The sequence below is a fragment of the Sciurus carolinensis genome, chromosome 14, assembly GCF_902686445.1.
Source record: "Sciurus carolinensis chromosome 14, mSciCar1.2, whole genome shotgun sequence".
Taxonomy (NCBI): Eukaryota; Metazoa; Chordata; class Mammalia; order Rodentia; family Sciuridae; genus Sciurus; species Sciurus carolinensis.
In genome coordinates this window covers 44,091,572-44,107,824 of record NC_062226.1, presented here as the reverse complement: position 1 = coordinate 44,107,824, position 16,253 = coordinate 44,091,572, and the positions used below count along the sequence as shown (strand labels likewise).

Here is a 16,253-nt window from a genome sequence, read left to right as displayed (position 1 = left end):
AATCAGAAGATTATTCGGCCAAAGTTAAAGGCCATGAATGGAGGATAACCATCATTACCACAGTCCACTGGTCCAGGTGTGAATTAGTCTGGCTAAAATGGGTAGTCTCCTTCCTATTGGCCTCCTTAGTGAAAAAACAAACACAAGAACAAACAAAATTCTTTACAGTCCAGAACCATCAAGCAAAAAAAGGAGAGATAACCAAGCAAAAGTTTAAAAAACTGTCTAAACTAAATCTAAAAAAATAGAAAAGAAAACATATAATACCACAAAAGAGAGACACATGAAGCAGAAAAATATCCTCAAATATAACAGAACTCACTGGAGGATTTCTAAGGCATATGAAATGTAAGAGATGGATTTAACTGAAGGAAAGAACAACTGGAATACCAGCCTCTTCTAATGACAACAGAAAATCCAACCAGTCTGTCTTTTATTTGATAAATGCCACCTTAAATTGACCAACTCTGTTCTTCAGCTTTTCTTGAGACCCAGAAAAAACAAATAAAAACAAAATATTCAAATATTTAAACTTAATTTATCAAAATTGAAAAAAACCTAAATCAGGTTATGTTCTGGTAACCTGACCATCAATAATCACAGTCATTTGATCAATGTCTATGATTAACTCAATGAGAGAGGATGTTTGGCTACAGGGCTATGTATGAAAATATATTTTCTGTAGCATCAATCTCTATTATGTAACAGAGTGGGTAATTTTTCTTTTAAATTAAAAAGAATCCTTTCTCTTTTCCAGTTCTGGGGATCAAACCCAGGGCCTCACATGTTAGGCAAGTGCACTACCAATGAGCTGCAACCCCAGCTCCTCTGTATCAGTTTTGTTAGGGTGATTCTTTAGTGCTAGGATAGGCCATCTAGGTATCTAAGGTAAAACAAAGGTAATGCTCTGCTCACTTTTCTCAAAAAGAAAAAAAAAATTTTTTTAACATTTCTGGTATCCGTGTAGTGAACCAAAGGTAAAACAGTCCCAGGGGCAAAAGAAGCTGCAACCTAACAACCATCAAATGAAGAGAATGCGAAAACTCCTCCCCATAAGGAAATTCAGGTATATAGAGTCACATATAAGTGAACTTAAAGCATCTTTGTCAACCTCGGGTGTTGGAGATTTTGGTTTGGGGAAAAAAAAAATCAAGGTTGACATGACTCCAAAGTACATCTGGCTTGCTCACTTTGTGGGTTTGTTTGTGACTTGCATCCTCTCTCAGGACTGTAACTTCCTGAAAGTTCATCTGAGTACAGTCACCTGGCAAAATCTGAAGCTTCTGAACGAGATGAGCAATTCAATTCCTATAGAATGTCTCAGAGAAATCCAAGATTTTAAGTTGCCCAAAGAGATCCAGCCGGAGAAAATAAGCGTCAAGTACATCTTCTATGAAATGTACACACAGGCCTTCAATATCTTCAGCCAAAACACCTCCAACTCCACTTGGGACAAGGAAAAACTGGTACAACTCCAAAACAAACTTTATGAGGAAATAGAGTGTCTGAAACAATGCTTTAAAAAAGAGAATAAAGAAAAGGAAGACATGAAAGAAGTGAAAGCTGATGAAAAGGAACACTCAGGAGCTGGGGTGCTCTGGCAGGACCAACTCAAACTGAGGAGATACTTCAGCAGAATATACAATTTCCTGAAGGATAAGAAATACAGTCGCTGTGCATGGGAGATCGTCCGAGTGGAAATCAGAAGATGTTTCCACTACTTTGAAACATTCACACACTCCTCTTAGGAAATAAGGTATATTTTTTAGAATAAAATTCTAATTTCCTCCAAAATCCCCTGCTTTTCCTCCCTCTTCATCTTCCTTTTAAGGATGACTATACTATCCTAGAATCAATCCTGTGCTCAGTCAGACTGCTGGCAGTTTATGAAATGTTTGTTGTCTAACTGAAGTCTGACCTTGGAACATCAGTCACATTCATCTCTCAAAAGAGATAATACCAACCATCTAATGAGTGACATGACGAATTCTGTTAGAAAGTCCTGATGACAGGTTTAAAGGATTAGATTTCCTCTCCATCTTATTCTACTTTTTCTTCCTTTTTTCTTTGGCCCTCTTGTATTAGCTTTGCTCTACCACCTTCAAAAGTCACCAGGATAATGGCCAGAAGACATGGAGTAGAGAATGCTGCAGAATACAACATCCCAATGGCCTACCTTCTGGTTGTCAAGGTTGTTTATTCTATAAAAGTTCAGCTTCTATAGAAGCTCTGTAGAGTCAAACCCCTCACTCCTTTCCCAGAGGAAAGAGGATGACATTTCTGGACATTTGCTTGGCAGCTTGGTTGGTTTGAAATGATGCAGTTTAAAGAATGGTATTCACAGTGGTATTTAGATGGACTGTTAAATTAGATGACCAGTAAGCTTTCATTTAAATAGTCCTTGGGAGCCTATTACTCTAATGCAAAGTGCCCCTCATGCCTGATGTATACTGTTTGATTCCTATGTCTAAAGGCATAGAAAATTCTAAAAGAAGTATAGTTTTAATTCTCACTGTTTTTGTTTTTGTATGTTCATGTGCCTAAAATGAATGCCTTAGAGTCATTTTATGAAAGAACTTTACATTGCATTTTCCGAGTTAGAAGACTACTTCCTGTCAGTCAAGTTAAGTAGCCTTCCTAATAATACATGGCACTTAAACTTTTATCTTTTATCATTATAATAAATTACTTTATATCCGCATTACCTAGATTATTTACTTAACTCTTCTTGGATGGTCCTTTGTCTGTTTTAATTAGCCAACTAGCTAAATGAATTGTCTCTTTCTCTTTCTCCTCTATCCCATTTCAGAATCATCTACCTTCAATCAAGAATTAACCCAGAGACAGTGGTTACACAAATGATGGTGAAATGTACCTGATCCAGTTCTTGAAAAACCTCTCCTACTAATGCTATTAACAACACATTACTAAACAGTTCAGATTCAAGACTGTTCCAAGGGCAGGGCTCTTAGCCAAAAGAGTCAAAGAAAGTCTTACCATAAAAGCAAGGCAAATTTCAGCCAAAAAGTTAGAAGAGATGTTTAAATGAACAAGACGTTGTGGCTCATGGAAAACAGGTTATCAGCAGAAGGATCAGATAATAAAATGAATTAGCGTAATCCCTTTAGTAAAAACTACTCATCAACAGAGTTCTTCCAGATTTTGGGGTGGGGGGTGTAAAAAGAACAGCAAGAGCTATAAAGGAATTAGGGCATGCAAACAACTAAGCAGAAAATATATACTTGATTTTTTTTCTCTGATTTTCTCTAATACTGCCTTTACCTGCTCTAATTACTAGGATGATGGTGGTTACTTTAGTAATTTATTGTTGCAGTTTTGCCAAGCATTTTTCTGCATGAGGGAAGATAACTGACCAATAAAACTGACACTTTCCAATCAGTATAGATTGTCTGATTATGTGGGCAGGGGCAGCCATCACATGTATGCTTTTTTTTTTTTTATTGTAAACAAATGGGATACATGTTGTTTCTCTCTTTGTACATGGCGTAAAGGCATACCATTTGTGTAATCATAAATTTACATAGGGTAATGCTGTTTGATTCATTTTGTTATTTTTTCCCTTCCCCCCACCCCACCCACCCCTCTTTTCCCTCTATACAGTCCTTCCTTCCTCCATTCTTGCCCCCCTCCCTAACCCTAACTCTAACACTAACACTAACCCCTCTCACCCCCCATTATGTGTCATCATCCACTTATCAGTGAGATCATTCGTCCTTTGCTTTTTTGAGATTGGCTTATCTCACTTAGCATGATATTCTCCAGTTTCATCCATCTGCCTGCAAATGCCATAACTTTTTCATTCTTTATGGCTGAGTAATATTCCATTGTATATATATACCACAGTTTCTTTATCCATTCATCAATTGAAGGACATCTAGGTTGATTCCACAATCTGGCTACTGTGAACTGAGCAGCTATGAACATTGATGTGGCTGTATCTCTGTAATATGCTGATTTTAAGTCCTTTGGGTATAGGCCAAGGAGTGGGATAGCTGGGTCAAATGGTGGTTCCATTCCAAGTTTTCTAAGGAGTCTCCACACTGCTTTCCAGAGTGGCTGCACTAATTTGCAGCCCCACCAGCAATGTATGAGTGTACCTTTCTCCCCACATCCTCGCCAACACCTGTTGTTGCTTGTATTCTTGATAATTGCCATTCTAATTGGGGTGAGATGGAATCTTAGGGTGGTTTTGATTTGCATTTCTCTTATTACTAGAGATGTTGAACATTTTTCCATATGTTTGTTGATTGCTTGTAGATCTTCTTCTGTGAAGTGTCTATTCATTTCCTTAGCCCATTTGTCGATTGGATTATTTGCATTCTTGGTGTAGAGTTTTTTGAGTTCTTTATAGATTCTGGAGATTAGTACTCTATCTGAAGTATGATTGGCAAAGATTTTCTCCCACACTGTAGGCTCTCTCTTTGCATTGCTGATAGTTTCCTCTGCTGAGGGAAAGCTTTTTAGTTTGAATCTATCCCAGTTATTGATTCTTGCTTTTATTTCTTGTGCTATGGGAGTCCTGTTGAGGAAGTCTGGTCCTAAGCCGACATGTTGAAGCTCTGGACCTACTTTTTCTTCTATAAGATGCACGGTCTCTGGTCTGATTCCGAGGTCCTTAATCCATTTTGAGTTTAGTTTCGTGCATGGTGAGAGATATGGGTTTAGTTTCATTCTTTGCATATGGATTTCCAATTCTCCCAGCACCATTTGTTGAAGAGGCTATCTTTTCTCCATTGCATATTTTTGGCCCCTTTGTCTAGTATGAGAAAATTGTATTTATTTGGGTTTGTGTCCGTGTCCTCTATTCTGTACCATTGATCCACCTTTCTATTTTGGTACCAATACCATGCCGTTTTTGTTACTATTGCTTTGTAGTAGAGTGGAAGATCTGGTATTGCGATACCCCCTGCTTCACTCTTTCTACTGAGGATTGCTTTAGCTATTCTGGGTTTTTTATTCTTCCAGATGAATTTCATAATTCCTTGCTCTATTTCTGTAAGGTACATCATTGGGATTTTAATTGGAATTGCATTGAATCTGTATAGCACTTTTGGTAGTATGGCCATTTTGACAATATCAATTCTTCCTATCCAAGAACATGGGAGATCTTTCCATCTTCTGAGGTTTTCTTTAATTTCTTTCTTTAGTGTTCTGTAGTTCTCACTATAGAGGTCTTTCACCTCTTTTGTGAGATTGATTCCCAAGTATTTTATTTTTTTCAATGCTATTGTGAATGGGGTAGTTTTCCTAATTTTTCTTTCTGAAGATTCATCGAGAACTCAAAGCTGCCGGGTGAGTCTCTCCTGTTGGGGAGGCGTCCCGGATGGGGCGGTAGCCCCGGAACGCAGGGAATTTGTGAAGTGGAGTTGCTCGGTGAGACGCCCCTCCCCCCGCTGGAGCGGTAAACAAGGACAACTGGGATCATCGTAGAGGAGGCGGCTCAGCACAGCGCTTGGACTCGAGCAGCCGCTGGGGCTCCGGGCGGCTGCCTGGGGAGGAGCTGCGTGGACCCAGAACAACCGCTTCTGAACACCGGGGGGTTGCCCGGAGGAAGAGGAGGAGCGCAGCGGGACGCTTGGTCTAGGAGTGACTGCATCAGAGCCACGGGCGGTTGCCAGAGGAGGAGCTGCATGGTGAGCTGTTTGAACTCAGAGTGGGCACTCCTGAGCACCGGGGGACTGCCCGGAGGAAGAGGAGGAGCGCGACGGGACGCTTGGTCTGGGAGTGACTGCAGCAGAACCACAGGCGGTTGCCAGAGGAGGAGCTGCGTGGTGAACTGTTTGAACTCAGAGCGAGCGCTCCTGAGTGCCGGGAGGTTGCCCGGAGGAGGAGGAGGAGGAGCGCGGCGTGTTGCTTGACCTGGGAGTGACTGCATCAGAGCCGCGGGCGGTTGCCAGAGGAGGAGCTGTGTGAGGAGCTGTTTGAACTCGGAGCAGCTGCTCCAGAACACTGGTGGCCTGCCTGGAGGAGGAGAGCGGTGGGACGCTTGGTCTGGGAGTGACTGCATCAGAACCACAGGCGGTTGCCAGAGGAGGAGGCGAGTGGTGAGTTGATTGGACTAAAATCAACCGCTCCTGAACACCGGTGGCCTGCCTGGAGGAGGAGCTTGGTGAGTCACCTGGTCTCGGAGCCAACGCTCCTGAACACCCGGGGGGCTACCCCAAGGAGGAGGAGGAGGAACAGGGCGGGTCACTTGGACTTGGAGTGACTGCCTAGGGCTATGGGTGGTTGGCGGGAGGAGGAGACCCGAAGTGAGTTGTTTGGACTCCTAGTGACTGCATCGGAAACTGGGCGGCTGTCCGGAGGAGGAGGTGTGTGGCGGGTCTCTGGGTCTCGGAGCTATTGTACGGGGCTCCAGGTGGTGGCTCAGGGGAGGGGCTGCATAGCCAGGTGACTGGTGCAGAGCAGGGTCCCAGGAGCTAGGTGGCTTCTTGCTGGAAGAGCCGCACAGAGACACGCCTAGGGACGGAGCGAAGTTTCCAGGACTGCGGGCAGATTCTCTGGGAGAGGCAGCCTAAGGAGACTCGCCTGTGAAGGGTGAGGCTCCCAGGCCCAGGAGGTAGGTCCGGGCCCCTGGGATCGTTGCAGAGGAAGACAGCCCAGCCCAGGCAGTAGTTGTAGATTGAGGGGAACCTCTAGGAGGGCAACTGACCAGCGAGACATCCCCACCGAGTGATTCTTCCCGGCCGGGGGAGGTTTTCCCACAGGGACGGTAAAGCCAGAGACATAGGCACAAACAGGCCTTGCCTCAGCCCGCAGTCTAGTTCCCCATTGGATGACCATTGGTCAACAAGTGGAGGCACCTCTGCCCACTAGCAGGGAATATACGCCACCTGAGGGTTACCACCCTAGAGAGGCAGCTTCTTCGTGGAGCTCTGCATTATCAACCTCCTCCAAGACTTCAGGCTACTGAAGGATAAGAGGGGATATACTAGCAATCTTCAGGGACATTATAAGTTGATAGAGGAAATCTGCAATATCTTACTGACCCACTGATTCCTGAACAATATGAGAAAACAAGGGAAGAAGATGCCCCAAACAAATCTAGATGTTACATCAATAAAATCCAACGACAGCATGGCAGAAGAAATGACAGAAAGGGAGTTCAGAATGTACATAATTAAAATGATCAGGGAAGCAAACGATGAGATGAAAGAGCAAATGCAGGCATTGAACGATCGCACCAATCGACAGTTAACAGAGCAAATTCAGGAAGCAAAAGATCATTTCAATAAAGAGTTAGAGATATTGAAAAAAAACCAAACAGAAATCCTTGAAATGAAGGAAACAATAAACCAAATTAAGAACACCATAGAAAGCATAACCAATAGGATAGAACAGCTGGAAGACAGAACTTCAGATATTGAAGACAAAATATTTAACCTCGAAAACAAAGTTGAACAAACAGAGAAGATGGTGAGAAATCATAAACAGAATCTCCAAGAACTATGGGATATCATGAAAAGGCCAAATTTGAGAATTATTGGGATTGAGGAAGGCTTAGAGAAACAAACCAAAGGAATGAACAATCTATTTGAAGAAATAATATCAGAAAATTTCCCAAATCTGAAGAATGAAATGGAAAATCAAGTCCAAGAGGCTTATAGGACTCCAAATACACAAAATTACAACAAGCCACACCAAGGCACATTATAATGAAAATACCTAACATACAAAATAAAGACAGAATTTTAAAGGCTGTGAGAGAAAAGAACCAAATTACATTCAGGGGGAAGCCAATACGGATATCAGTAGATTTTTCAATCCAGACCCTAAAAGCTAGAAGGGCCTGGAACAACATTTTTCAAGCTCTGAAAGAAAATGGATGCCAACCAAGAATCTTATACCCAGCAAAACTTACCTTCAAATTTGACGATGAAATAAGATCATTCCATGATAAACAAAAGCTAAAAGAATTTACAAAAAGAAAGCCAGCATTACAGAACATTCTCAGCAAAATATTCCATGAGGAAGAGATAAAAAACAAAGAAGCAAATCAGCAAAGGGAGGAATTATCCTAAAGGAACTGTCAAATAAAGGAGGAACCAAGATGTGTCAAAATTTTAAATATGAACCAAATGACTGGGAATACAAATCATATCTCAATAATAACCCTGAGTGTTAATGGCCTGAATTCATCAATCAAAAGACATAGACTGGCAGATTGGATTAAAAAGAAAGATCCAACAATATGTTGCCTGCAAGAGACTCACCTCATAGAAAGAGATACCCATAGACTAAAGGTGAAAGGATGGGGAAAAACATACCATGCACATGGGCTCAGCAAAAAAGCTGGAGTATCCATCCTCATTTCAGATAATGTGGACTTCAAGCCAATGTTAGTCAGAAGGGATAAATAAGGACATTTCATACTGCTTAAGGGAAGCATAAATCAGCAAGATATAACAATCATAAACATCTATGCCCTAAACAGTGGCTCATCCATGTATGTTAAACAAATCCTTCTCAATTTTAGAAACCAAATAGACCATAACACAATAATACTAGGTGATTTTAACACGCCTCTTTCACCACTGGACAGATCTTCCAAACAAAAATTGAACAAAGAAACCATAGAACTCAATAACACAATCAATAATTTAGATTTAACAGACATTTATAGAATATACCATCCAACCAAGAGTGAATACATTTTCTTCTCAGCAGCACATGGATCCTTCTCTAAAATAGACCATATATTATGCCACAAAGCTAATGTCAGCAAATACAAGAAGATAGAGACACTACCTTGTATTCTATCAGATCATAATGGATTGAAGTTACAAATTAATGAAAGAGTAAAAAACAGAAACTACTCCAACACCTGGAGATTAAACAATATGCTACTATATGATGAATGGATAACAGAAGATATTAGGAAGGAAATTAAAAAATTCTTAGAGGGAAACGAGAACAAAGAAACATCATATCAAAATCTCTGGGACACTATGAAAGCAGTACTTAGAGGAAGATTTATTTCATGGAGCGCATTTAATAAAAGAAGTAAAATTCAAAAAATAAATGACCTAACACTACAGCTCAAAGCCCTAGAAAAACAAGAACAGACCAACACCAAAAGTAGTAGAAGACAGGAAATAGTTAAACTGAGAGCTGAAATCAACGAAATTGAAACGAAAGAAACAATACAAAAAATTGACAAAATAAATAGTTGGTTCTTCGAAAAAATAAACAAAATTGATAAACCTTTAGCCACACTAACAAAGAGAAGACGAGAGAAAACCCAAATCACTAAAATTCAGAATGAACAAGGAAATATCACAACAGACACGACCGAAATACAAAACATAATTAGAAGCTATTTTGAAAATCTACACTCCAACAAAATAGAAAATTTCGAAGACATCAACAGGTTTCTAGAGACATATGAATTGCCTAAACTGAACGAGGAGGACATACACAATTTAAATAGACCAATTTCAAGTAATGAAATAGAAGAAGTCATCAAAAGCCTTCCAACAAAGAAAAGTCCAGGACCAGATGGGTTCTCAGCCGAGTTCTACAAAACTTTTAAAGAAGAACTCATTCCAATACTTCTCAAAGTATTCCAGAAAATAGAAGAGGAGGGAACTCTCCCAAACTCATTCTATGAAGCCAATATTACCCTGATTCCTAAACCAGACAGAGACACATCGAGGAAAGAAAATTTCAGACCAATATCCTTAATGAACATCGACGCAAAAATTCTCAACAAAATTTTAGCAAATCGCATACAAAAACATATTAAAAAGATAGTGCACCATGATCAAGTGGGTTTCATCCCAGGGATGCAAGGTTGGTTCAACATCAGGAAATCAATAAATGTCATTCACCATATCAATAGACTTAAAGTCAAGAATCACATGATTATTTCGATAGATGCAGAAAAAGCATTTGATAAAATACAGCACCCCTTCATGCTCAAAACACTAGAAAAAATAGGGATAGTGGGAACATTCCTTAACATTGTAAAGGCCATCTACGCTAAACCCATGGCTAATATCATTCTAAATGGTGAAAAACTGAAAGCATTCCCTCTAAAAACTGGAACAAGGCAGGGATGCCCTCTTTCACCACTTCTATTCAATATCGTCCTTGAAACTCTAGCCAGAGCAATTAGACAGACCAAAGAAATTAAAGGGATATGAATAGGAAAAGAAGAACTCAAACTATCCCTATTTGCTGATGATATGATGGTATACTTAGAGGAACCAGGAAATTCCACCAGAAAACTTTTAGATCTCATAAGTGAATTCAGTAAAGTAGCGGGATATAAGATCAATGCACATAAATCTAAGGCATTTTTATATATAAGCGATGAATCTTCAGAAAGAGAAATTAGGAAAACTACCCCATTCACAATAGCATCGAAAAAAATAAAGTATTTGGGAATCAATCTCACAAAAGAGGTGAAAGACCTCTACAATGAGAACTACAGAACACTAAAGAAAGAAATTCAAGAAAACCTTAGAAGATGGAAAGATCTCCCATGTTCTTGGATAGGAAGAATTAATATTGTCAAAATGGCCATACTACCAAAAGTGCTATACAGATTCAATGCAATTCCAATTAAAATCCCAATGATGTACCTTACAGAAATAGAGCAAGCAATTATGAAATTCATCTGGAAGAATAAAAAACCCAGAATAGCTAAAGCAATCCTTGGCAGAAAGAGTGAAGCAGGGGGTATCGCAATGCCAGATCTTCCACTCTACTACAAAGCAATAGTAACAAAAACGGCATGGTATTGGTACCAAAATAGAAAGGTGGATCAATGGTACAGAATAGAGGACATGGACACAAACCCAAATAAATACAATTTTCTCATACTAGACAAAGGGGCCAAAAATATGCAATGGAGAAAAGATAGCCTCTTCAACAAATGGTGCTGGGAGAATTGGAAATCTATATGCAACAGAATGAAACTAAACCCATATCTCTCACCATGCACGAAACTAAACTCAAAATGGATTAAGGATCTCGGAATCAGACCAGAGACCTTGCATCTTATAGAAGAAAAAGTAGGTCCAGAGCTTCAACATGTCGGCTTAGGACCAGACTTCCTCAACAGGACTCCCATAGCACAAGAAATAAAAGCAAGAATTAATAACTGGGATAGATTCAAACTAAAAAGCTTTCCCTCAGCAAAGGAAACTATCAGCAATGCAAAGAAAGAGCCTACAGAGTGGGAGAAAATCTTTGCCAATCATACTTCAGATAAAGCACTAATCTCCAGAATCTATAAAGAACTCAAAAAACTCTACACAAAGAATGTAAATAATCCAACTGACAAATGGGCTAAGGAAATGAATAGACACTTCACAGAAGAAGATCTACAAGCAATCAACAAACATATGGAAAAATGTTCAACATCTCTAGTAATAAGAGAAATGCAAATCAAAACCACCCTAAGATTCCATCTCACCCCAATTAGAATGGCAATTATCAAGAATACAAGCAACAACAGGTGTTGGCAAGGATGTGGGGAGAAAGGTACACTCATACATTGCTGGTGGGGCTGCAAATTAGTGCAGCCACTCTGGAAAGCAGTGTGGAGATTCCTTAGAAAACTTGGAATGGAAACACCATTTGACCCAGCTATCCCACTCCTTGGCCTATACCCAAAGGACTTAAAATCAGCATATTACAGAGATACAGCCACATCAATGTTCATAGCTGCTCAGTTCACAATAGCCAGATTGTGGAACCAACCTAGATGTCCTACAATTGATGAATGGATAAAGAAACTGTGGTATATATATATACAATGGAATATTACTCAGCCATAAAGAATGATAAAATTATGGCATTTGCAGGCAAATGGATGAAACTGGAGAATATCATGCTAAGTGAGATAAGCCAATCTCAAAAAACCAAAGGAAGAATGATATCGCTAGTAAGTGGATGATGACACATAATGGGGGGTGGGAAGGGTTAGTGTTGGGGTTGGAGTTGGGTTTAGTGAGGGGTGCAGGAATGGAGGAAGGAAGGACTGTATAGATGGAGGGGAAGGGTGGGAGGGGAGGGGGGGAAGGGAAAAAATGACAGAATGAATCAAACAACATTACCCTATGTAAATTTATGATTACACAAATGGTATGCCTTTACGCCATGTACAAACAGAGAAACAGCATGTATCCCATTTGTTTACAATAAAAAGAAAAAAAAAAAAGATTCATCGCTTATGTATAAAAATGCCTTAGATTTATGTGCATTGATCTTATATCCCGCTACTTTACTGAATTCACTTATGAGATCTAAAAGTTTTCTGGTGGAATTTCCAGGTTCCTCTAAGTATATAATCATATCATCAGCAAACAGGGATAGTTTGAGTTCTTCTTTTCCTATTCATATCCCTTTAATTTCTTTGGTCTGTTAATTGCTCTGGCACATGTATGCTATTATAAAGAGTACATCCAATAAAAAGGCAAAGTAGAACACCCCCGCCAAAATGAATGTCAAGGACACCAAGAGTATCATCACAAAGGAGGAAGTAGGGAAAACATTTACTCTCACTTTCAATTTAAGAAATGCAAAATAAGGCAGCAATAAAGTATTCCCATTGGTATGGCAGAGAGGAAAAACAACAATACACAGTGTGAGTAGAGGGTAAGATATGCAAAACAGATCCTCTTGCATATTGTTAGGGAGATGATAAACAGGATAATATGGCAATATTAAATATCCTAAAAAGTGCACCAACTCCTTTCCCATCTCCAGAAATTTATTCCAAGGGTATAATTAGATAAGATTTTTCACTCAAATGCTATTCATAAAATTACCTCCTCCTCCTCTTCCTTTTGTTTCTTTTAATTTTCACTTCTGTATTTTCTATTTTTGTCTACAATAATTTTGGGGGGAATTTTTTAAACTCTAAAATTAAAAAAAACTGTAAAGTTTATCTTCATCTAGGAGTACCCTATTTCCTTTATGTCCTTTCACCTTTTTAATAATGTTTTTGGGTACTTGTTGAACAACAGTACCCAAAGCAGGCCTTTCTTGTGTAAGGCCTTATTGTTATTTTGCTGCTGCTGCTAAATTTCAAAGAATCCTTCCTTGGGGATCATTTCATAATGAAATGTATGAAATGTCTCCCAGAACTTCAAAGATCTTGCTTATTTTTTTTTCTTTTGGTGATTCCACTGGTAATATCCAGAAATTGCTGGAGAAAGTTATCTTTGTGTCCATATTCCTGACTTAGCAGTCTTACTTTCTCTGTTAAATGAAAGCTCAAAAGTTCTGTTAAGTCAGTAAAGGGAAACCTAGACCTGTGCAGAATCCAGCACAATAAAATTTCCACTAAAAATCTTTGAGTGGGGACCAGGAGGGTAGCTCAGTGTTTCAGCACTTGCTTACCATGCAGATGCAGGAGACGCTGGGTTCCATCACCCAGCAAGCAAAAAAAAAAAAAGGGGGGGGTGGGCATTGAATGGGCACATAGGTCACAAAAGTCCCCACATAAGCCTCCTCCTTCCCCTGAACTGGAGAGTGATCAAAACTTGGAGAGCTGGAAGACAAGGGATGGGGAGGTAGCTCAGTGGTAGAGTGCATGAGGCCCTGGGTTAAATCTGCAGTAGGGGGTGGGGAGAACAAAGACAAATAGAGTGTAACTGAGTCTCCTTGGGAGAGGGACTGATTAGGACTCCCATAGAAAAAAACTGGCGAAACAGGTCAACTGCAAGGCTATCAAGAAGTATAGGTTCCAACAGGTGCACAGACTCAGCCTCCCCTGATAGTAAAACCGGCTCTCCAGAAACCATCTGGGGCACTTTCCTTCTCAGAGCGGCTAATTTGCTTTTACCCTAGTTTCTTAGTAAATGGTCCACACTCAATAAGAATTAATATGATGTTTTCGCATCTAGTTTTTACAGGCAAACAGGGCCACCTGTAATCTACCAGGTGCACCCACAGAGGAATTTGGGGGTATCCCAAGCCACTTGTTCTCAGAGGTTTGGAAGCAGTAATACTGATCTGGCCCCACTTGCACCATGTGCTTCTGGTCTGCTTTTTCTACAATGCAGGGAAGAGGTGTGTGGGGTTGAACTTGAGCCCTATGAGAAGTTAGAACTCCCCATAGACTCCACTCCAGAGTGTGCCACTACACCACTATTTCCAGGTAAAGTCTTGAAGTTTCCCAAGTTATCTGCTTCTCCAATCTTTAGGGAGTATCACCTGCCCTCCTGCCCTGGGAAACTCAAACTCCAGAACCTTAGCCTTATGCCTACCAGAGGTGCCCTGGCTCACTTCTACTGCCCTGAACAGTGGCCCAGTCACAACGTCCTTAGTTAGCGATTGAAATCCTCTAGAACCAAACGCTGAACACCCCAGATTGGGGCAGAACCTTGCTGCCACTCGAAAGCAGCATCCCTCTCGGATTTTCATCCTTTGTGGAGCGCTTGGGATAAGATCTGAGAAATGCGCCCTGGGCCACAGGCAGCCAAGAAGGCGGGGAAGAAACAACTTTCTCTCCGCCCTTTAACCACAAGGCCCGAGTGCGGCGGCCTCACCAAGGTCCCCCAGCCGGGATCCCAGACCCGAGTTGGCCCAGGGACTGGCGTGGAATGCGGGGGAGGGGGACAAGAGGTGCTTCCTTCTCTCTCCAAGCCCCACCAGATGTTGGAAACACAAACAATAAGGGAAACGTGGAGAAACAAAAGGCCATTCGACACAATCTCGGTCGGCTATGTCGCGGGTCCCTGCAGGAAAGGGTTGGGTGGGGGGCGTCAGGAATGGGGGCTGAAGGAATTTCGAATGGTTTAGGGTCCTCTGGTAAAGCCAGGCGCCGGGGGTCGACCCTTCACCCACATCCCCTTGCAGGGGTCCAAGGTGGGGTGGGGAAATCGAAGAAAACGTTAAGGGTTTTCACCTTCTTCATGCAGGGAAAGAGAGGGGCTGTAATTCCAGATGTTTGACAGTTGGCCTAGGAGTTCAGTAGGATCTGTACGTCCCACATACCCTCCCTCCCTCTGTGAAGCATCCACAGCCCGACGGCGGGCGGGTGCGGAGCGGGGAGCGACCTGGCTAAGGGTGCAAGTTCCCTTACTCATTCCCAAGTCGAGCCTCTTCACTAAGATCAAGCCGCCCAAACACTGTCCTCTGCCCAGACGCACTTTTGTAAAAGTTTGTCTTCCCGCCACCCACAGCCCAGCGCGCACCCTGCAGGCATCTGTGATGAGGGATGGCTTCGGGGATAGATTTGCACCCCGAAAGGAGGATTTTCTTGGGATATCTTTTAAAATAAAGGCCACGGATTCATGATTAGAAACTGGACCCAGGTTCCTGCCGGGGAAGTGCGCACCGGGAGGCGGCCAGAAGCCGAGGCGCGGGCACGGTTTAAAGTGGGCTCCAGCCCCGGAAGCCAGCCGGCGGAAGGCGGGTAGGGAGGGGTCCACCACCTCCCGGCTGCCTGTTGCACCGGCCCCAAGTGCGCCCCACACCTCTGCCCTCTTGGACACAATCCGAAGCGAGTTGCTACGGGACTGCGTCACCTTTCCTCGCTGGGAGTGGGGTTCTTACCGCGGGGTTTTTACCTTCAGTCTAGGGCCCTGTCGGCTCTCTTTGCCCGGTCAGCCGTAGTAGGCGCAAGAAGAAGAGGGTGAGCTCCAGGAGAAGGGGCGGACGTTTGCCGATCCACGCGAGGGGCTTTCTGGTCCGCGCGCTGAGCTCTGGCTGTAGCCGCCGCAGCTCCAAAGCAGCCCCCACATGCACCCAGCGCGCCTCGCAGCCCTCCGGGGTTCTACTATCGCCACGGGGCGCCGAGCAGGGACCCCTGGCGGCCGCCTGTGGAACGGCAGCTACGTGGGAGAGAGAAGTCAAGTCGCCTTTAGAATCATCCTCGCTCCAGAAAGACTTGGGACAGTCTAAGGGAGCTCAGAACCTTGCAGAGAGACACAAACCCTCTTGACCAGAGCGGCAAGAAAGATGTCGGATCAGAAAGAACGCGTTCTGGGTCCACAGTGGCCATTTCCAAGGCACCCAGAGAGAAGCAAAAGGCTTACCTTTTTTGAGATTTTCTGAGTGTTAAAAAATGCCACAGACAGAATGGAGCATTAATCATTGGGAAATACTTTGGAATTTCAACAGATTTACTAGAACAAGCTGGGAGCCATGGAAAAAACATGACCTTTGAAACAAAACCCACATAGCCTTCTACTCTCTAGTTGATCTTGGTCTACCTAGGACCTTTAGGCCTTAGTATTCTCCTGTGTAGGTTGAAGGGTGGTGGGGGGAAGCAA

General features: G+C 42.2%; 2 protein-coding genes across 3 annotated transcripts in view; one reads left to right on the top strand and one right to left on the bottom strand.

Annotated features, from left to right (window-relative positions):
• Mob3b (MOB kinase activator 3B) overlaps nt 1-15,757 on the bottom strand; it is a 194,386-nt gene extending 178,629 nt beyond the window's left edge. For both annotated transcript variants that reach the window (XM_047525588.1, XM_047525587.1), the window contains exon 1: nt 15,549-15,757. The gene's annotated coding sequence lies outside the window, so the exon portion shown is untranslated. The remainder of the gene's footprint in view (nt 1-15,548) is intronic.
• On the top strand, nt 1,161-1,748 carry Ifnk (interferon kappa). Its single transcript, XM_047524007.1, has one exon. The coding sequence runs from the start codon at nt 1,161-1,163 to the stop codon at nt 1,746-1,748; it is 588 nt and encodes a 195-aa protein (XP_047379963.1).
• Nucleotides 15,758-16,253: the final 496 nt, after the last annotated feature.